This window comes from Mastacembelus armatus, chromosome 16 (assembly GCF_900324485.2).
Source record: "Mastacembelus armatus chromosome 16, fMasArm1.2, whole genome shotgun sequence".
In the NCBI taxonomy this organism is placed as follows: domain Eukaryota; kingdom Metazoa; phylum Chordata; class Actinopteri; order Synbranchiformes; family Mastacembelidae; genus Mastacembelus; species Mastacembelus armatus.
The window spans coordinates 2,828,091-2,852,055 of NC_046648.1; the positions used below are offsets into that span (position 1 = coordinate 2,828,091).

The 23,965-nt window shown below is 38.4% G+C and overlaps 1 protein-coding gene across 5 annotated transcripts in view; it reads left to right on the top strand.

Moving 5' to 3' along the window:
- The window catches only part of LOC113122566 (protein MTSS 1-like), a 45,666-nt gene that overhangs the window by 1,723 nt on the left and 19,978 nt on the right, over window positions 1-23,965 (top strand). For all 5 annotated transcript variants that reach the window (XM_026293994.1, XM_026293996.1, XM_026293997.1 and 2 more), the window contains exons 2-3: window positions 132-193; window positions 4,702-4,775. In XM_026293994.1, the coding sequence (XP_026149779.1) occupies window positions 132-193; window positions 4,702-4,775 (136 nt within the window). The remainder of the gene's footprint in view (window positions 1-131; window positions 194-4,701; window positions 4,776-23,965) is intronic.

The following is a 23,965-nucleotide window of genomic DNA, read 5'->3' on the forward strand; positions in this document are numbered from 1 at the left end:
CCCTACAGGTGAGGTGAGGCTTCACTATACCCTCCAGTTGGTTGAACTGTTACATAACTGTGGGAATGGTGAAATTTGTTCTGATGATTGTCTCATTCAGGTTTCTGTATCTTTTTTTTTTTTCCCCACAGAGCAGCTACCCAATTTGGGAAGACTTTGTCACCAAGGCCGGCAAACTTCAGTCGCAGCTCCGGTAAGAACGTGCTTGTGTGCATGTACAACACATCAGAAATCAGCATTTTTCCACCATTAATTATTTAGTTTCATCTTTTTCATTTAGTTACATCTGTTTTTACTCCCATTTTCTGGACATGGAATTATCACCAGGAATGTTGCATAACTTCTCTGATATCCCACATTGACCCCTTATGTACCAATCTCATGCTATCAGCATTTTGTTTTTTATCTTGCCATTACATTCTATTCTGTGTCCTTTTCCAAGAAACGTTAAATTGGCAACATGTTGCTTTTACTTGCAAACAGACAGTTTAGTTAGAAGACTAATCTCTCCTAATCTGGACAGTAGTCTCTATGGGTTATTACTGTATGTGTCCTTCTCCTGATTTAGTAATCTTTAAGCCTAATTGAATTGAAATGTTCTTATTTACACACCTCCTGAAATGAAATTGGAACATGGATGCTAGTCTTTTACAACTGTCCTAGTTTGCTTTCAGTGCCCATGTGGCAGCAGACAAACAGCTCAGGACAGGTGAAATTAAAGCTTATTGTCCAGCAGGTCCTGTAAATATGGATATCTTGTGGTGTGAATTATTCTTTGATTAACTATGAATGGCAGTTCTCTAGCTATTTAGGTGTCCCTGTGTCCTCACACAGACTAGTGCTGACAGTAGTAAAGGGGCTCAGGAACTTAATGCTTTCCAGGGGCCACTCAGTGTCCCATTCTTCAATTTTCTCAGTATTAAGGCTGATTAATGATATGTTATTTTAGTGTCTCCATAATTCAGGGGTCAAATATGTGACCCTGCCATGCTAAAGCCCATGGGTGTATTTGTGGCCTTGTTGCTAATGACTTGCTGTTAGGCAGTAGGATGACTGGGAGTCTGAACACTGGAGTAATAAAAGAACAACTTTATCAGCTATTTCTCCTGTGAAAAGATTAGTTGAACCTACAGCATGTCAGTGAGCTCTTTTGTCCAATCATAGTAGGTCAGTAATCTTTGTAAAGATTGGTCTTCTGTCTAGGACATGTTGCAATGTATGCATCATTTTTCCATGCTTTGACCTGTTTATTTTACAGCATTAGTCAGTGGATATTCCTAGAAAATATAAACGTTCTCCTTAAGAGGATGAGTTGAATGTATTTCATATAAACACAAGTGTTGTTTCTGTATTTTAGTCTAGATGTTTTCCAATTTAAGCTTGGCCTACGCCCTGCTCCAGGCTGCAGTGGTTGTGGGGTAAGGTTGGCTGTAACATTGCTTTTGCTGCTGGAGCACTAATAAGAGTGAGCTATCTGGGCTTGCTTGCGGTGACCTACAAAGAAAGCTTTTTCTGTCTGCTTTAAAGCCCATCTCCATCCATTACACATTTGGCTAGTCTAACCCTTTTCAATACAGCTTAACCCCCAACCAGGGAACTCTGTAATCACACACACACACACACACACACACACACACACACACACACACACACACACACACACACACACACACGTATATCATGTAAAATACAAACACACCCACCTTCCCTCCTTGGCCTGAATAAGTGACTAGCCAGCAGTGGTAGCGGCATATGTCTGTGTGTATAATGATGTCCCAAGGCAGACTACTCTGTAATTTAGCCCCTCTGCTCCCCTCCCCTCAGAGCAACATGAAAATCAACCAATTACACTGTTTGGCCTCTTCTGTCATTTTTTTTTTTTGGTCCAAATATGGTGGTCTTTTTTTGTTGGTTCTCATTTTAAGTGGTCATCACACACACACATATACATGCATGTGCACAGAAGAGAGCTTTGAAGAAAGAGGGCAGGGTGGAATATAGGCTGGCTGTTTTCTAATCACTGTCCTCTTTTAACTTCCCAGTGCTTGGTTTGTTTGGTGGGTCATGGTTGATGCAGCTGTGTCAGAGCAAGGTTTACACAGAGACCTCCTTCCATCTTGTTGAATTTTAATTTGCTAAGGGAGCAGACCACCTTAAATTCAACTTAAAGACCGTGGGGTTGTAAAACATACTTGGCCTCAGGAAGATGCTCTAATTCCTTTAGTCAGTAGATGGACAAGCAGATTGATAAATGGATACATGGCTGCACAGTTCAACAGACAAATAAAAACAGTACGTACATATAGAAAATACACTCAAACTACTTATGTTATGTTTACTGGTCTGAATGTCTGAAACAAGTGCAGGTAAATACACATTTGCTATGATTCAGATTTACTACAGTTATACTCCAGTTTGTTGAACTAAGAATAGATGGAGGGCAGCAGCGCTGAATGTATCATTGTCAGAAAAAGCACTCTGCTCTACTACACCAGGGTCTGTGGGGAGCTTAGATTGGCTTGGCCAAGGCCTTTGCAGAATAGATATGTTAAAATCGTTTGTCTTGACTGGGACAGGGGTGTATGCAGATTTTAAATCCAATGGTAGTAGTCAGGTCATTGTTATATTGTAGGATGGTGCAGAGCTGAAAGCTTGTAGCAGCAGTGTTTTTTGTTTTTTTGTTTTTTTTATTCTTACAGGCCCAGAAGTCTTGAGGCTTTTTGGCCGATTGTCAGAACTGAAATTACAACCTGATTATTCTGCTTTTGCAACTTAATATTTATTTCTTTGGAAGTTACTCAATATCACTATCAATTGAGCCTGAAAGCATTTAACATGTCAGAATTTGTTTCAGTGCCAGTCCTGCCTCTAAAGCAATAATTTTCCTCCTTTAATGCAGATGATTTAACAGTGATGATGGAGTTAAAATTGTAGTGAATAGATTAAGCATTTATCTGGTAAAACCATGGAACAGATTACAGTCAGTGATTATTACTAGTCATAGCAAACTATGCACTGGTGCCACTTAAAACCACTCAAACCTGTTAAGACTATTAAGTTAAACGTGTTTGAACAAGACATTGCTGCAAGTGCAGATATAATATGATCCATAGAGTAGTGTTGTGTACGTTATAAATTAGTGGAGGCAGATATCAGTTGGAGGTTGCTCTGGTGCCCACACCAGGTTTTAAATAGAAAGGAATCTGTGTGTGTCTGCACGTATGTTTCTTTTTCCATTTGTAGGACACACCCTTGGATCTTCTGGTTCGATCTGCGACAGCACAGCACTCATTAGTCAGTTTTACATAACAACTGACTGATAAAGGAAATGGTTGTTCCTTTATTGACTGAATGCTGAGAATTGTCTGCCACTTGAATGTAGCCTTAAATTGGTAGTAGAGATGAAGAGCCAGTCGCTGTGGTCTTGAGCACCTAACACTTTATTTTTGAACAGGTACATTTTTGACGACCAACCAGTGTTGCTTAAGGTGATGCTGATATGCTCAGTATATGTTAAATATGCAATGGCCAGACTGTAATATAAAGAATTAAAATACCTTTGTTACACATGCAAGTCAGCACTATCCTGTATTCAGTTATCATTTTGCCCAGCTGGGGAAGGTATATGTCACAGTGTTTTTGTTTTTTGTTTTTTTAGGCTCATAGACGATAGCAAGTGTTTACGAATTTAGGTATGGAGGGTTAGAACAAGAAAGCTTTTGTGCCTGAACGTGTCTTGGAAAATTTCTGGACAGTTGTGTTTCTTTGTGTAGCTTGGATGACTGATAGGTAGCCGTGCAGTTTTGAGGAGATCAGATGTCACATAAGTGCACATGCACACACGAGGAACCTTTTATCTCCATACCTATGATCTTAATCATGAGACGTCTGTTGGCTTGGTACTAGGCCAGTTCACCAGTCGGCTGGTCCAAAATAGAGGCAGCCTGTTGCAGAGTAACTGGTTACTCAGAAAAACAGCCAGTCTGCTAGGCTGCTAGTAAGGTGGTGTCTGTACTGAGTACAACAGTGATCTTACAATAACGTTTCCTCCATTTTTTTATGAGGAGACTGGATTTTGCCCTTTCATTGTATTATGTGCAATTATATAATGCAATATAATTAGAATTTTTTTGTACATACTTGATAAACCATACAAGATATGACAGAGAGGCAGGTATACATTGTGAAATTGCCACAGGCCCCTTTTTCATTTTATAGCTGAACAGCATTAAACCCAAATTGATCCTTGAAATGACCTGTAAGTCTTGCAAACTCAACTCAAAAGCAGCTCTGCTGAGCAGGACAGATTCCAGTGGTCTCTAAGTAATCACACAGACATTCCTCACACAGCAGGGCACATTTAAGTTTTAACTTACACACATTCACACCCTAATGCAGTATACACATACCACTGTTGCACTTAGATTGATTTCCAAATTATCAGGGTTGATGTTAGCACGATAATCAAAAATGAAGCACACATGCATGCTCGTATGTAAATGCATATGAGTTTGTCTCTGTCTGCCAACACCTGTATGTAATTGCATCTACTGACCAGCCTTTACTTTCGTTGAGAGTTTGTACTTTTTGTGCAGGTTTTATTTCTGTAAAATGTGGTATAGGTTTTTATTGTTTCATATCAAAAGTGTTTTTTTATTATTATTATTATTATTAATCTTCTGTCTTCCTCTTTTGTCCCAGGGCGACAGTGGTTGCTGTGGCTGCGTTCCTGGATGCCTTTCAGAAAGTGGCCGACCTAGCTACCAACTCGCGAGGTAGGAATATGCACACAAGCATAGAGGACTCAGAGTGTAATGAGTGGCCTCCTCTGGCAAACTTGATTTCCATCTCTCAAAAGAGTCTGGATTCAGCGATCATAAAACCCCGGGGTAGCACAGTCTTGAAGGGGTTAAAACAGTTCAATAGTATATCTGTCTGGGAAACGACGTGTCAGTGTTTTAGCTGTATCGTCCAGTCCTTCAGCTCACTCTGTTCAGAAGTTCTGTGGGTTGTTTGCTTTATCGCATGGGTAGTAAATCCGTCAATATGTTGTTTGAAGCTCTGCTGCAGGCTTCGTCTTTAACCTCTACCCCCTTCCCTCTGCTTTCTGCCTCCTGCCTTCTCCCACTCTGCAACATCTGGACTTTTTGGTAGAGGCTGCTTTAACACTGTATATATATGAGAGTGAGATATTTCATTCTCCCTAGCTTTGAGACCTCCAGCCCTGCTCCATACTATTAATAGGAAGTGAGACACACACATTCATCACCTCACTCACTGCAGAAAAATTTTTTTAGGAGGAATGACGCTAGAGAGAGAGATGTGAGAGTACAGGGAGTCATCACTCTCTGTGTCTGTCTCTTCTCCACACTCTCTGTGCATGACACACAATATAAATGCTTGCTGGGAAGGAGTCAGATTTAGTCAGCTGAAGAGTATTGCATCATTTTTCATTCGCTCTTTCATTATTCCCCCCCCACTCTATATACATATTGCATCTTTGGCTCCGTTGCTCAGGTTTCACTGTACAGCCGAGGCCTCCAGCATAGACCCAAACATGCATAATGACCCATAATGCACTGCTGCCTGACACATCGGTATCACAGGTAGATAGCCGGTCCACATGACCATCTGTCCAGTTTTATAGTTATATATTTTACTAAAAGGTTTTAATAAAGCCTATGACCCTGGTAGATAAGTCCGACTTGTAAGGACGCAACATTTTTTCCACTTATGCCTGCAAGCCCTTTATTTTACTAATACTATTCATGGGCTGACGAATGCTTTGACAAGCTATTGTAGCAAATAGCTTTTAATATGTAAATCTCTACCTTAATTAAAACGAATGAAAAATAATTAAAATGTTCTTAGTTTGATGCTGATAATACTCTTCAGCTTGATTTGTTCAGAAGTAACTCTAACAAATTCTGTTTTAATGGAAACTAGATCTAAAGAAAATCTGTGGACTAACTTGGTCTACCCAGTGACTGTGTCTCTGCAAGGTTATTTGAGTTTTCTGTAGTGATTAAAGAGTTTTTGAATTAAGCTCTGATAGCAGCTGTAATGACCAACATGTGCCATTGCCATTCTGCCATTGCAGCTACAAGGCAGAATAGTGAGTATGAAAGTTTGTCTTCTTATTATGTTGACTTATTTTAAAAATACAGTACTTGCAATATGGGTTTGTGGTGGCTATGGTTTCTAATAGCACATAGGCATGAGAAATTGGATAGATTTTTAGGTCATCCCCCAACAGAAGCCTATAATATCTTTTTAGGAAAGAGAAGTCTTTGTAAAAAGTTCATCTCTCAACTCAAATATAATTCTCTTGGGGCTCATTTGTCACTTTATTGCTATGTTGGAATCTACTGTATCTACAAAACAGTTCCTATATGCATGTAATGGACCTCTAGGAGTGCCTGGGCTAGTTGTCTTGACTTGGTGAAGATATCACTTTACTGTACTTTTCCTCTTCAATAGAAAAGACCAAAGTTTAACTCGCTGCAGTAGCTTGGAGGTTAACAAGGATCTAAATGATTCTGTGTTAGATCAGGTAAAGTACATAGTGACAGACACCATCTTTGGTTTTCTTGTCATAATTTGCCAGAGGCTGCTGAAGCCACATTATACATACAGTGATTTCTTTCCTTCACTCTTTCTCCCTCCATCTTCTTGTCCTCCTGTGTGTCTCCAAGTCCAAACCTGCTTCCTATAGCCATCACCATGGTAACGGCATGGAAATTTTTGCAGAGTGTGTGTGGTGTGTGTTGAGCGTCTCAAGTAAAAAAAAAAAGCAGCCCTTCTTTTTCCTACCATCACACTATAGATTAAGGCTGCCTTTGTAAGTGGTTATGTTGCAGACCATATTGGCAATGATGGTACCTCATAAAGATTTAATGTTTTAAATACAGACTCAGAAGACTTTGATATTTGACTGCAGTTATGTTTATAGGTGTTTAGAGAAGTTACTCTTTTATCAGTGTCATCACTGAACTAGCTTGATCATAAAGGAGTTTTTAAATAGCACTCCCATTTAAGGACCAGTCTATTTTCAGTCCCCTTGGTTCCCAGTATAAATAAAACCTGCCTAAACAATCGTTTGCAGAAGTAATATAACTAAAACCCTTTGTTCACAGAAGCTAGCTTGGCTTTTGCCAATATTTCCCAGTGTATCTGATGATATATTTTTGAAATATTCCTGGCAGGATAAATTAGTTACTATTGTCTGTTATCAGATTAGAATGTAGCTCACACAGCGTCATTATGCTTAACAGGCTATTGGACTAGCTCTCTCAGTCCTGGTCAACGTTCTTGTATCCTTGTTACATCCTTCATATTGTGTATATCATTCATTAATTCAGGCAGAGCTAATGTAGGCAAGATTCAACCTAATATATTGTGCAACATGCTCTAATTATAACATTATTGCTAGTGGTTTTTGGTTAAAATATGTCATGAGATATATTGAAAACTTGTGTCAGCAACATAGCTATAATAGTTTCATGCAAAACACCCTGAGGTTGAGAAACAGTCTTCTAGTGTTAACATTAGTAAATACTGATTGCATGAGCTCTTCATTGTGGCGTAGTAAAAACATTCAACTGAGTTTTGAATGTGGTCCAGCCAAAATCTGTAGCTCAGCCATAGCATGCTGCTTTTGTTTCTGTATTAAATTAAGTGATTTACCTGATTTTATGAAAGGTTAGAAGAAGCCTTCAACAAAAGAGAAAAATATGCATACTTGGGATGCTGGTGCAGTGTTTTTATTACAACGATCAAGGTGCAAGAAATGATGTACAGTATATTACCAAAATAAACATGTGCTTGTTTTTATTGTCACCAATTGTATTGGTAAGTTTCAGTTTATTAGTTTACAGTTGATTGAAATAAAATCTCGAGTATACCAGGTGCAGAAAGTTTGAATAAAACAAAGACGGACTTAAGTTTCCCAACAAAGGCTGTTTTGCTGTGCTTTTCTGTGTTCTGTTCAGATTTCAACCTTTGCAATGCAGAAGGGCTCAGTTTGCTTTGTTGTCTTAGTCTGGTAAAGTACATTCGATTGTGTTTTGGTTTCACCCATTGTTTCTCATCTCTGCTTATTTTTTCAGCTGTGTTTTGCACTTGTGCCTTCATAGTGTTTATTCTTGTATGTTGCCTGCAAAATACATTTTCAGGCTCATTCTTAGAATGTCAGTTTATTGTTAAGTACTCTGATTTTGAAATGAAACTTCCTTTTTCCTGATCATCTTAGTCATATCCTGGTGGACATTTTTCATTGTTCGTTTTCTCCCTTTCTCTTTTTGGTTTTTGCTGCATTATTTATTTTGAGCATGGACAGTTTGGCTTTGGCTACCCCATGCGTTTTTAAAATGCACATGTTTATTTCAGCATGGTCTAAAGCACAGGTTGGTTGGCTTTTCCGTCAGCAATGAGTTTCTCTAAAGGTGACTTGATCACACTTTTGATATTAGTTAATCAGTTAAGAAAGTTTACTAGATGCACTTTAAGCTACTAAATCATGCTTATGATGTCAAGTTGAAAAAACAATACAATACAACTTGGACTATCATTATAAACACAAAGATATTTCTTTTTTTTTTTTGTTTGTTTTTTTGCTTATCTGACTGGTGCTTGTTGACTTTTTAGATCTAATAACGTCTTCAATGCTGACTAGCAAATCTGTTGACAGAAGATTGAGCCATATCTGCAGGGGTGTATAAAAGGACAATTACAGTGGTTTTGCACAATCATTCGAGTCAGTCCTGTGTAATTAAAAGTTACATTACTGAAAGGCATTTCACAGATGACAGAGCCGCTCTGTTCATCTAGTGCATAATATTGCATTTAGAAATTATAATGTTAGGAAACTCACCTGGATGTACAAATACTTATCAGGCGCGAGTGTCATAAAAACATGTTAGAACTTTGACAGGATGTTGAATGAAATGTTGTAAAAGTTAGGTTGTAGTGGCAAAAAGTGTTAGCTATACAGCAGCGTTTAAACACACCATTCCTCATCATTGAAGTAAGGTGTGCCCTCTCAGTAGATAATCAGAGCTGGAAAGTCTGCATACTAATGAATAAACAAACAGCAGTTGGCAAAGAAATAACTCTGGAAAGAAATGACGCATTGAAAAGAAAGGGTCAGATAGACAAGATGATGATGACAATTCTGACAAGAGGTGCTAAGGTGAGCAAAGACCTGGACAGAGGGCAAGACAGAGGACACTGCAGCTATATCATTGGATCATCAGAGCTGGAATGAATAGATGGTAGCTGGTGCTGGTGTTGTAACCCATGCCAAACCATGCAGGTCACAACAGAATGTTTTTGCTGCCGCGAGAGGGACATTTTGAAACCACTGTTGTAAGAGTGGACACCGTGAGGCTGTGGATGAATTCAGTGTGTGACAACCATCCTCTTCTCTGTGCTCGATTAAATCTTATTGACTTTGCCATTTCACATTAACACCATATACTTTCTCTCTATTTCCCTTGAATCTGCTCCCAGTGGTGAAAACATTACATACAGACATACAGTATATCTGTATGCATGTACTCCTGGAATAGTCACACACCAAAGCACACACATCATGCACATACAGTGCTGCCTCTGCCTCGAAGCAGTGTGACAGTGTTTACTCTGATAGAGCCAATGATTCTATTTGATTTAAACTCATGTGATTAAACCTTAAAAACATGTTTTGGGACTGACTTGATAAAAGTACTCAGACATCAGGTCACGTGGAACAATGTAGGGAGAATGAAAAACAAACTGAAACCAAGAAGTGTCTGTGATTTAGTTTGAAATAATAATATGATATTGTTGGCAGGGTATTTTTTAGTTATCTCACAATTTGATTCGTTTTCAGTCTAAGGTGCTATAATATAATTACAAAACTATTGATGCTTTAGAAGCTTGCAGTCACCCTGGACACAAATTAATATATCTCAACGTTTCATGTTTTCTAAGCAGATTTTGAGAATATCTTTAACAATAATTTTGCTTCATGATGTACAGTGTTAAGCCTTCAGCAATAGAGAGAGTAAGGAGAATCACTTAAACCAAATGGGTTACATCAGAATGATTGATTCTCATCACTTTCTGGCAATAATCTCATTACTTCATTATCACCTCTTCTAAATAGTGGCTTCACTGCTGTTCATAAAAGTAGTCGCCCGTGGAGAGTCCTTTGAATTCCAATTAAGTAGTTTTTTTGCATCAGTGCTCACTTGCCATAAAGCATCTAGTAAGCCAGTTATGTTGCCCACCTGAACAGAAAACATGGACCTGGTATATCCAAAATTGAGGTACAATATAGAAGATTGAATATAGAAGTCAATAGTATAGTTCATAACACTTTTTCTAAAGTGCTTTTGTTTTCTGTGCAAGTGTCTTGTAACAAAATGTACCAAAATCCAGAGCTCATTAAAAGTGCATCATTTCTCCTCTGAATTCTGCCCACATAACCTACGAGGAATGCAAGCTGCCCCCTTATGTTTATTTACCTGTTGTTTTTGTTAAATACTCAAATATTATTAAGAACCTGTGCAAGGGAACTTACAGAATTACTGTTATGAGCAAACAGACCTTTGTTCAATAATTGCATAAAGTCAGACCAGCAGCTTTGAAATAGTATTTGGTATTTTGTGATCTTTCTTCGGCTTTTGGCTGAGAGAAAACAAGGCAATCTGAACCGTTGTCCCGCCCTCTGAAAACTCCAAGCTGCACTGGTCCTTCATGAAGAATGAGACAAAGCTCTATTGAATCCATGCAGATAATGAGAGATATTGAGAGAACATGGGCACGAGAACAGACAAGGCAAAAGAACAACTACTCTGGAGAATAATCCTTTCTCTTGTTTCGTCAGGCGTCAGTTCTTTTTTCATGTAGATCCCCTTTGTTTGGTGTGAAATTATAGTTTCATCATAGTTTCCTTCTTCACACAATGGGCTTGTGTATGGGTCTGTATCTGTTTCTGTGTGCTTTTGGTCTGTCTCCATCTGTAGCGCGTGTGTGTGGGTGTTTCAGTGTTCATGTATACCAATACTACCTCTGTGTACTATTCCATTCACCAAGTGAGAGTGATGAAGTGGGTGAGCTGTGAGTCAGACATGGTGAAACAGCTGATGGCAACCATGCCGCATAAAGAGATGAGGTCATTTCGTACAAAAGGCCAGACAAGCAGAGCAAAAGTTAAAAATAACAGCAGCACAGTCTTGACCCTTTACAGGATCTGTGTATTATTTGACTGAAAAACAAACAAGGAAGTTATTTTGTCAAAGCTTGTTAACTTTGATGGAGAACACTTCACATGGTTCAAAGAGAGGAGGTTTTAGAGCCCCTCACTGACCATCTGCTCTGACATTAAAAATCACTGTTCTATGAAAAAAATGGGTATTAGCTTGTGTGGGCTTGTGCTGTGAATTGTGATGCAGTACATAGTGAACATGAGTGAGCTTTGGAACGTGTAGCATAGTATATGGGACAATATGAAGATTGGTAAATTATACATCTCTGTCACTTTGTTGCTTATTACATGTTCAAAAATGCACTCGCTTACAGAGACATGCAACACAGATTTTCCCATCAACCATAGCATAACAGTTTGTTCACAGGTCTAAAACATCTGGGTTGGCAGCTGTCAGGGCTCTGAGTTTATGTATGTGCACATACACAGTACATGTCTACACGTGTGTGTATTAATCCCAGTTGTTCTGTCTGCAGCTGTAATGTTGAGTCTGTTTAGACATGTCTGATTATTTGGAGATGAAATGGACACCTGCCACAAAGTCTGCATGTGGAGGCTTGTTAAATCCATTTCGACCTAAAAAGATGATAAATTTGTACCAACATGTTTTTTTGAATTGATAATTACTTGAATCCTCCAGTCACTTATCCAGTCATAGTCATTCTATTCATGTTGGTGTAATAGCACCAAGTCAATCTAACGTAGTAAACAAACTCTTACACACATCCTGTCTGTATGATGTCAGCTAATATGCATTTTACACCTGGTGTCATTATAGCAAATACTTGCTGTTATTCAGCCATGCCTGTCTGTCTTACTTAAACCTACCTGCCTGTATAACAAAATAAATCCAGAAATGCAGTGGCAGCCAAGTGTTTCACTAGAACCAGTAAGAGAGAACTAAAACACCAACTACAAATAAACACTAGTGTGTTGACTATAAGCACCCAAGTATTTCTGAGTAAGTGCCAGCCTTTATAAAAAATTTGGTGTGTCCGCTTAATGTACTGGTTAAGGCCAGAACCAAATCTATGCTGTGGAATAAGCCATAATTTTCTTATCATCTGTGCATAAGTGTATACCTAAAATATTGTAATTTATACTGAAGTTTTAGGTGTTTAATAAAAGTAACTGATTTAACCATTGCTGTTATACTGGTTGAGATACCCTCGTGACAACGTGGCTGTGCTACATCTTAATGACCTTAATACACTCCCTGGCTTCAGCTCATTGGATAGCCTCTCCCATTAACATCAATGCTACCCCTCCTTATGGAATAGTTTAGTTCCACTGAGCCCCTTGTGTGCCTATAATCAGTTCAACACCCAAAAATAACCTCCAGTCTAGAGGTCAGTATGTTCTTCCACTGAATATATTTAAAAAGTATCTAAAATGTTGCTGAAAAAGAAAAATGTCAGTAGACAAACCCAAACAAACAGCAGAATGAACAGTTTTTCATGTAATGTTGCTTTGCTTAGCAGATAGTCAAGGTAAGTGGAGCTGGAAACCCCAGATGTCTCTAAAGATTTACATTCTACTATTTCCAGTCATCTGGTAATACACTCACTGGGTCTGTTAATACAGGGCAGCTGTTACCTTTTATCTGGTCCTGTCACTATTACAGACATAGGTAACACATAATCGTTTTAGTCTGTTTAGTTACTTTATCAGTGAAGAAAAGCTCAGTTACAGCTTAGCTGACATGTACATGAAGATGACTTGACTAATGAGAGAGAGGGAGAGAGATTGTAAGAGAAATCAGGTGTTCGTTGATTGTCATACATACCCATTGGGATTTGAGATTATTGGTAGATGTGTACAAAAACAAGCAAGCACATGCTACATATATATATATTTGTGTGCATGAGTGTGTACATATGTATGGCCTGGTATGTTTCTCAATGGGGTCTCTCTTCGCTCTCTCATCTTTTTTACTTAGTGAGGCTGTGCCATATAATTACTGTGAACTACCACATCCAGCTGATTTAAATTAAAGAGTGATCCAGTTGCAAAGTTTGACATAAATACAGACTCAAGTTTTTGTTGTGCCCCTTTAGCTTTTGAGCTTTTCACAGTAACTCTCTGTAATCCAGCGTTACCTGAACAGTTAAACTTTTCACTTGATAGCCTAAAAGAAAAAAGTGACATTTTTCTGTAAAATTCTCATGCACTCTTTTTTACAGAAGCCTTGACTCAACATCTTTGTATTTTGCTCATTTCTCTAAGCATGCTGTGTGTACTCAAACCTCCATACTGTTCACCAAAGAAAAAACCTCAGGCCCTTTCCTCTTTGCCCCTCTCAGATCATGTCTTGGCCTCTGTTACAGAGCAGCCTTAGACCCAGAACAAACCCACTGTGTCAATGCCCTCTCTGAAAGGACTCTGTCTTCTTTTCCAGTTTCAGTCCAAGACCAGCCTGGCTATGTACATATCCTGACCTCTGTCCAGTCCAGATCTAGATCCCATTTCCATTCAGTGCCTCTGAAACCAGCCACTGTTTTCTTCTGTTCATCCTAACGTTACCCTGGGAATCTTACAAATCAATGGAACCGGCACTTAAATCAGTAAACAGGTCAAATGCACAGTCTCACGCATAAAATCAGACTAATTTAAGCCTGCACATCATCATGAGCACATACACTTACTGAGTAAAATGCACAAAAATGATCTCTGCCTCTTTGACCATTACAAACAATAGATTCCTCAAGCTGATTTAGTGTTGGTACTTTTTTTGAGGATTTATGAAATACGAATCCTTTGTCTTGTGTCATGGTAGACTCCTTTGCCTTAGTTTGCACTATGAGGTGCATTAACAGACAATGCTACAAGGAGGTTTCTGTGAAAGAACCGCAACCATCTGCTTTAATATGAACATCTGCCTATTGACATTACAGATTCAAAGTTTGCCTCCAAAATGCCCTTGTCATAGAGGTAAGAGACAACGCTGTGCAGGTGAAGAAAACAGGACAAACTTTCTGTCTGAGAGTGAGAATAGGTGTTTTTTGAGACACAGGAGTGTAAGTAACACCTTTAAGTGTTTTTTGAGCCAGGGAAACACTAAATCCTCTGTGCACTTCACTGTGCGTGCATGCAATGTGTGTCCGCACTAGTGTTTGTGGGTGTTAGTGCTGTTTGCTCTCTGGTTTTGTTTAAACATAAACCCGGTTAGACCAGTGAGCTTTGGATTTAGAGCATCTGACATACATGCAAAGTCAAATTCAAAACACACATTTCTCTGGCAAATGAACTTCAGTAAATGTGAGTGGATACTAAAAGAAACCTGTTTGTTTCAGATCTGTTATTGCTCAGAACAGCCCGCTGAGGTGCACAGAGAGAGCAGAGAACATTCACGTTTACAGTTGTTGTTTTTTTTCTGTCGATCTTGGCCAAAGTGACAAAAACTTCTTATTGAGCTGTCCACAAAACTACTGATTAAAATATTAAATATTACAGACTTGTACATCCTAAACATAGTTTTTAAAATAAGGACATCAATTAAATGATGGCACGTCCACTGTTTTAACAAATATACTATAAACTGGCAAATATACTCCAAACCTTCAACCTAAAAGTTAATCTCAGGGAATCAGGTTGGCTTCCTGTTGCCCTGTGTGCATTTAGTAACAATCTACTGGAAAGTGTTTCAGTTTTTTGTCATTGTCACAAATCTAAAGAATCATTCATATATTTTTTTTGTATAATAAATTCTCAGTTGATGGGATTTTCACAATTTAATATAATATAATATTAATAGAATGTGTGTGTTCCTGAGCAACCAATGGGAAACAAGTTAATCTGCTCTATTGGGACACAGGTTTCCTCCTAACACACTTGCAAGTGTGTGTGTGTGTGTAATGTCATCTGTCTGCTGTGTACGTGTCTATATTGATTTGTTTACCTTCCTGTGCACTGGTCTGTGTGTACCTTGTGTCTTGCTCACAAGTTTGTGTCTGTGTCTGTGCTAATTTTAGGTTCCCCTCCCCTTATAGTTAACATGGAAGACTTTAACCAAAGACCACATCCTCACAGCCAGGCTCTTACCCAGCACAGTTGCTTTTGTTCCATCCTGCTATACACACACTTACCAAAGCATAGTGGATTTCATGCATATGGTCAAGCTTGTACTCAGAGTGCTGGCCTCTAAGGCCTTATTGAGACAAAATATGACTTGTGAAATATTAATCTGCCCCCAGGAAAACTTTGTTTAAATACAGTGATTTTTATTTTGACAAGGACTTTATATATGTGATATGGTGATATGCTAACACAGGCCAAGGCAGCAAAAGGTAAAAGTGTTAATTAATACATTTTTCCATTTCCAAGTAGTGGATTATCTTCCCATGCATTCATCCTGTGTATGCTTTTCATACTATTACATTTTTTTTTTATTATTGTCTCCTTCATTTCCTCTTTTCTACATGTTCTCTCCTTTGCACCTATACCCTCACCCTCACCACCCTCACCTACTGTCTGTGTCCTAGCTGTTGAAGCCAGGTGTATAAACAGCCTGTCTGTGACAGCACGCCACAAAGCCATTCTGTGTTTATCGTCACAAACTCTGTGCACAGTTAAAACCCCCCTCAAGGACAGAAGGAAGAAAAAGGGTGATAGAGATAGAGGAAAGTAAGATCAAGATTTTAATGGGATGTAGGAGAAACGAAAGGTGTGTTACAACAGCCACACATTTGCATAAACACACAAATATAGCAACACTGCACAGTGGGTTACCGTCAATACCTTGTTGCTGTGTAACTGGGCTAAGCCATCTGCTGCAACATCAACATAAAAGGTGAACTTGAAGAACTACCTCATTAAGTCCTAAGCTGTCACTAAAAAGGTGTTACAAAGAGATATGTAAGTGGAAAATAAAATGACCTTATACTGTATATTAATTGTCTCATATACTAGCTACATGTAATTATTTTGAGCTAGTTTTTTCTGAAACTTAGAAAAATGTTTTTTGTGAATGTGTTGTAATTTCTGCTGTACAAGCAAGTATCACACAGCGTTTTCTAAATAGATGAGTTTATGATTGACTGTTTAAGATAATACACCAACTGTACTGGGTGATAGATGAATAAATAATTAAGTTCCGTCTATTCAAGTAACTCAGTCAGCAGATTGAACTTTCAGTGACTGGATTGTTCCCTGTTGTCCCATAGACACTTCATAAAACACTCAGAATGAATGATGTGTTTGTATAAAGTGTGTGTACGTGCCTTTATGTGGGTGGTTGGATGAATGTGGGGTGATATTGGGTTGGAGAATGTCCCCTCACTAACTCTTTGACAGTATATGGGCCTTTTACAAGTACACTTACACACATATGTGTTATACAGTATATATGACTGCAGTGGCTCAGACACACATGTAGATGTAATCTGGTGGTCATTACTGCAAACAAGGCGGTGTTGTGTTGTACTGACAAACAGTCGAGTCTCTTTTCTGTGCCTCTGGTTTAAATTATCACCAATATCTCCCAGACAAGAGGCCTCTCAGTCTCTCCCACTGGAGAAATGGAAGGTCACAAACACACTCTAATGCAGAAGGTGAAATGGCAAACATTGCTAAATGCTGATATTTGTGATGCACTGTTTGGTTTCAAGTAGGTCGAAAGGTAACCATGGAAAACCACTGTCTTGTTTCTTACTTTGTCAGGGGAAAACCTGTTGATCTGAATAAATAACAAAGATAGCATGTGTACATTTTTTTGGACGGAATTTCCCTTAGAACCAAAATTTCATCATTTTTTACACTTTTGAAATTCAGATCCAGCCAGGATCGTCTACCTGTTGTTTAAGGTCAAATCCTAAGTATTGATTGTTTGAATGTTGATCTTGCATTATTGGTTACCTGTTGACACTGTCATAGCTGTAAGCATTAGTATAGATGTTTTTTCCTCTTTACTTTCTATCTTGTGTTATGTACAGAAATAAAAGCTAAAGGATGATGAACATGCTCTAACATGCATTATGAGGACCACTGAAGGATTTATCTTGGCTCAGTAAAAGATGTCCTTTCTCTGTTTGATCTGGACTTGGCAGACAGGACACTACTTAATATTGATTATCAAATTGATTGTATTTTTGCAATAGTATAAGTGAACTTGAATGTGGCCTGTGCTTTATTTAGCTTCTGCTGCAAGTTGCAGATTTTGTTACCAGACAGTGTTTGGTATTACAGCTACTAAGTGTTATAGTATTGATTTTTTTTTCTGTCTAGTTTAGAAAAGTAGGTGAAATATATTCAACTGAATAAATGTCAGGTATATTTCTTTTTAAGTGAAACATTTGGCACATTGGGCTTGGGCTTATCTAAAGCACTTGAGGTATTGATAGTATTAAACATTAAAGTTCTTCAGAGCTTTTTCAACAGCTTTTTAAAAGATTATTTTATTGTATGTGTTACTTTCACCTAAAAAAGCCCCTTGACTATCTTTGCCATGTTCATACAGTACAGAATTACAGAATTGTTAAGCTGTAACCTTAGTCAGACACACAAGACAAACTTACTTCAGGCCTTAGTTTATTCAGTTGTTGTTGTGTTCAGTTATGGCAGTGGAAATGTGAACCTCTGTCCGACTCCCTGTAAATGATTAACTGTGGAGTTTCTGCACATTCTGAGCATATGCTGACCTGATGCTGGTCTGGTGCTTTCTCATTTGTCTATTGAATTTGACAAGAATGCTTTAATATTGCACATATGCTGATTGGGTTACTTGGTTTGAGTGTTTGGAATTATTATTGTCACTGATTATCAGTTTTGTGAACCACAAATCAGGATGGCAGTAGTCAAATACAGAAGCTATAAATTTAGTTCAGTGGTAGAGGTCCTTGTAAATCCTTTCTGTCTGTCTGCAGAATGTGTGTCAGGCCAGAAAGGAAGATTACCCAAAAAAGTGGGGCACCAGATCCCAGAAAAGAGCAAACGTGAGCTCTAGGGTAATCTGGTCTCCCTCCCATTCTCTGTCTGTCTGTCTCTCCTTCTTTATGTCTCTCTCTGTCTTTTGTCGTCTTATGATGTGCATCAATCCACTTCTTCTGTGGTTTTAATTGGTGAGATTAGGTGCAGCAGGTCTTGACTTGTAGAGCAATATGTAGACATCAATCATCAGTGATTGTATGATGAATGATGTTTTGTTTTTTTTTGTCATTGGTAGTATACGTATGATGACCCATACATAAGAGAAATCTGGTTTTTCTGGTAGTTTTTGAAGCTTGCTGCAGTTCTTAAGATGTGTTGCTCTTTTTCCAAAACTGTTAAAATTATTTGGTTTTGAGACAACACTGTGAAACATTTCTTACTATTCAGACAGTAGCATTTAAAAGATGCATCTAAATGCAGATTTTTTTTGTTTTTTCCAACATGGACTTTCCCGTGGGACATTCCCCACTTCTCTATGAGTGTTTATTTTTGTCTTGAGTTTGACCATTCATTGAACTGGCCAGTTGCTTACCAACTGGATTAAGTTAGGCACCATGTTAACATTATGGTGCTACATTCACAGGGACCTCAGAGAGCAGGGGTGGAAGCAGGCAGCAGAACTAGTGCAGAGAGAAAACCAAACTGAAGACAGAAAGATTGAAGTCTGTGATAGTGAAATAGATCAGAGAGAGAACAGCTGAAAAGACTAAATCAAAGGAATACAGAAGACTTAAGGGAAAGGGGGATGGAATTCCACTGTGACCTACATTTGCATTGCAACATACAGCAGAAGCCAGCATGTACAATTATGACATACAGTAGCAATGTAAGAGTGCAGCCAGCCAGTTAGCGTAAATTAGTCTGTCAGCCAGTGCCACGCTGCTTAATTCCAATATCCCCTTGTTTATGTTAGCTGTATTTTTAGGATGATTGTTTTGCAGTTTTGCAATTTAAAGTGGGAGATTACCTTGAAAACGCTTCTAAAGTCTTATACATAACTCTTAAAACTGAAATATATTGTAAATGCAATGTACCGATAATGAACAATGTTTTAAGTCATTATTAAACATACTTTAACTCACAAATGTATTTTGTAAATCATGACCAAACATGTTTTTGACTAGAACATTAGGCGTCTCTGAATATAATTTATGTAGTGGGGTCCAAATAAATGGCAGCAGACATGCAAACATCTTAAAGACACATTCAGAAGCGAGCAGTTGATAGTATTTGGATACAGGCCCCCCCTGTGGTATGTCCTATAATATTGTTCCAATGATATATATCAAGTCTAGAACTTTAATAGTTTAATGATGATGTATGAGGCACATGGGAAGCATTTTTCTCTGTAAATAACGACTGGATTTGCAGGAATGTGCATGATGAGAAATCACTCACATGGCACACCAAAGTGTGACAGCAAAATGGATGGTGGCATTTTGTAGTCAAGAGCAATGCAGTCTTGTTATCTTAATTGGTTTCCATCCATTGCTGTAGCATCCATTCATGCGACAGTGCCATGAGACAAATGGCAAGAAAATTACAGAGACACAGCAGCTCAGGAGGTGAATTTGTCAACAATCTTTTCTTGTTTATCTGAGACCTCAAGACCTCGTTAGCATTCACACTGCAGAACCACAGAGAGGTGGCATACCGGGACTCTCAAATTACTCATCTTTGTCATCTGTACTCTCTCCTCTCATATATGCCTTGCTCTCCTCTTTACATCGAGTCCTTGCTCAAGATATGTCCCTTTTCCTGTCTTCTCTTTAGCCTTCTTTTTCTACTGTGTATGACACAGTTTCCAGGTACTACAGTATGACAGCTGTGGAAAGTTTGCTTGTTATTTACACTGCCTTTATTAGTATTCAGGCTGCAGCATTACGTGGCACACTAACACTCATTGACACCAGCCCTGACTCTGTTTAGTCCACGTCAATTTAAAACTCTAAGCAGTACACCAATATTTGTTCTCCACACACACACACACACCTCTGCACTCATTTGTTTCTGTGTTGAATATTTCTGCTGCTCTTAGTTTCCATATCAGTGGTGAGGTGACTTAAGACAGGTAGTGAGGGAAGATAGCATAGAGGGAGAAAAAGGAGTGAGTGGAGAACTGGAGGAAGGAAGGACTGGAGTGAGAAAAGCAGAAGAATTAGGGAGAGAAAGAACAGTAAAAATAAAGAAGAGCAGTGCAGAAAGTTTGAAGACAAGAGGAGGAGAGGAAACATAGCCCTCAGTAGAAGAGAGCAATGTAAAGTAGAGTCTCATGCATTACTATTCAGGATGCATTTCACTGCATTGCAGTGGCACACTGACACACATTCAGAACTACAGTTTACATTAACTATCTGGTTCTGCTTCCTCTCAATAAATGCAGGTTGTGAATATCTTTGTAGATTTGCAGTTGGTGGTACAGTGAACTACAGGCTCATTGCCTTTTTTAATGTGTGTTGTCACTAACCTGCACATACAGCTGCATAAAGGCACTCATTTACTCAGCCAGTAGAGGTTTTTTTGACTATGACCCAAGCCAAACAAACGTCATCATCATGAGTCATGCTCTCTGATGGATGTCTTCCCTACTGTGTTTTATTTATCTATCCTGTCAGTGTTTACAAGTGTTTACAATACGTAATAATGGGAAGGGTTATTTAAAATTTATACTGTAGCCTGTAGTCCTTATTACTAAAATGTTCTGTTATAATGACTGCAGCTTTAGGGATGAGTATGGAAAATACCTCTGCTCACATTGCAAAGTTAGTACTGGCTCTTTTTATACCATTATTTGTTTATGTCGACACATTTTATTGTGAATGTTTTAGGTTTTTGCCTAACAGCAGTATTTACAGTGTCTACATTACAAAATAAGACATGATACTCAAGTGATGACTGCAACATGGGTATCTTAAAGTATATTGAGATCTTTGCCATAAATGTCTTAGATTCTGAGAAAACACCTGAAGGCAACACAACTAAATAAGCTTATATAGCACCAATATGGTAACGGTTACACATCTTCTAGTATCTTTAATAAGCCTTCAGCTTTTTTTTTAATGAAACTGTGTTTTTTTTAACTCTTCTCTCCACATCTTTCCTTACTTACCACTGCTCTCCCTTTCACTACTTGGATGACAGCTGTTGCGAGCTGTAGTCAGACAGTCCTGAGTTTTTGTGTGTCAGCACTGCCACATTGCAGCAGGTGTGTGTGTGTTTTTGCTCGCCCACACATTTGCATGTGTTGGCATCGAATAAGGCTAAACTTGCTGACTGTCAGGTGTGTCTGTGTGTGTGATTAGATAGGGTAAGACAGGCATGCTGACTTTCTGTCAGCAGCTATTGATGAGTGGGGAAGCCAAGTCAGTTATTAGAACACGCCATCATAGGCCCTTGGCCTTGGAGACCTAGCGATCCACACATCGTCCCCTTTACTTAACCTCATACTTCCTATACATGGTGCAGTTATTGAGATAATGTTTAGATTGATCATTTGACTCCTTCATTCTTAGATTCATTTTCCATGTCACTCCATGTCTAAAATTCTTTAAAACCCATCACAATCAGTCATTTATTTTATTGTTTATTAAGATTTTCTGCTTATTACTTACAGTAGGCAAACACATTGACAGAGCAGATGAATAAATCAATGAATGAAATGTATCTGTGCTATGTGGGTGGCTCCATCTGGGCATGCCAACTGCTCTGCTAAAACTGTCTGTCTGTGCCTGTGTGTTACTCTGTCTGTGGTGTTGGAATCAGTCCGTAAATGACTATATGACCTACATCCTAACCTAATCTAAATGATTCGAATTTTCTTTCTATTTTAAAAATGCCATTGTATGTGTTTCAAAGACTTAGATTGATTGTTCAGTCTGATTTTATATTTGTGTTAGACACCAAACAGTGATACGACTACAGGTAGATTCCCCTTATGGAAACTGTAATTCCCACACTTTTAACATAAAACTGGAAATATGATCAGTAGTTAATGCTTACAAAGTAGTCTGACCAGATAAGCATAAACACTGGTTACTGAGAACATTATTGTGTAATCAACCTTTAGCTAGAGGCAACAGAAAGTTACCTTCCCAACATTACTGCTGCACAGCAAGCAGGTGTGGAGATGTAAATAATCATCCTGAACTGAAAACTCTAGATTTGTTTGACTGAAATGCCAACAAACTGAAAAGATGAGTTTTAAATTTAGATAGTTAGTGAGTTTTCCCTCACTCTCTAATTAGCTAGTGAACAGCTTGCCTTACCCCTGTCCAGCTTGGAGAGTGTGTGTGCATGTGTGTGTATATCCAGCTGTATGGTCTCCAGTCTCTTATCAGTGTAACCACTGGCCTGTGGTTAACAACGACCATCTGGTGCCCATACAAAGAGTGGAGTTTTACTAGCCAGTCTGCCTGATCTGATCTTAACTACCCAGGACAAATCACTTTCTTTTCCTCCCTTCCCCTCTGTGTTTATCATAATTCCTCCTTTCTTTTACTTCTTTCTATAATATGTATGTGTTGCGAGGTCTTTTTTAACATTTACCATCCCAATCCTTACTTTCTTTTTCTTCTTACCTAAATTACTTATTCTTTTCTCTTCATATCAGCTTTTCTTCAGTCCGCTAATGACAAGCTGAGATGTGGGTAAAGATGCAACCTGGCTGCTTCTACCTTTTGAATTTTTGTGAGTTTGGCTCACATGAAAAGGGGGAGTTCAATCTGCTAAAATTTGTTTCCACCCAGATTACTTCCATGTAATATCATTAAGTTTATAAACCTCCAGATCTGCTAATAACATACCGCGGTAATTATTATTTTTGAGTTGAATGGCTTGGCGGTACATAATATGGGTTCTTAAATAATTTATCTACTAAAATGACATGGGGTCCTGTGAACACAAAAGTACTGATGTATTTTGACGCATTGTGGGTTTTTTTAGAGTTTGTAAGATAAACATATTGCCTTAAAGATTCTGAACATTGAAATAATAATTATGTCAGTTGAAACATTAATATACAATAGAATACTGACTTTGAGCTGTTTATATCACTGTTTGGTGTATGGGTTACCTAGGTCCAACTATGTGTCATTATTGTGTGAATAAATTACTGGTCCATTGACATTTTACTGCGGGTTGACTGAGTTGCAGGCTTCTAGGAGAGGATCATACAGGGTTACATTGCTGGTAGGTAATTGCTTCCTGCTGTATTGATGCCAGGATTAATGGTTTCAGATTACATCAAATTGTGTCACCTTCTCATGACAACATAAATCTTCTTGTATGATTGCAGACAAAAGCCTTTATCCTTACACCTTTTATTTAATCCTACAAAGAGTATGGGTTTACAGCCTGCTGCCTTTGAGAAATTGTCTTGCAAGCTTAATTAGCAAGTGAGTTTATTGCTGCATTAGACAAAAATAGAGAGGTACCCCCCAGAGGATCTTTTGGTCAGGCACTACAACTACGACCACACATCATAAGAGCTATTGATTAAAATGAAATACTTTATACACTGACACGTCAACTGTCCCTTCTTTCTAATGTGCTCTTACTAAATGCATCAGCACACACATCTCTGTGTCAGCATAGTGGGACATTCCAGGGACAGTCTGCCATCCTAGCTTTCTCACTCTCATATACACACATAAACAAACACTAACAGTAAAGTATCACCTCTGTCACAAATGTCACTACAGTCTAAGGATATACTAATTCCCACAGAGAGCTGAAATAAGATAAACATATGAAGCTTTGTTAAGGAAATCTGCAAAGTCGTAGCTTCTTAGT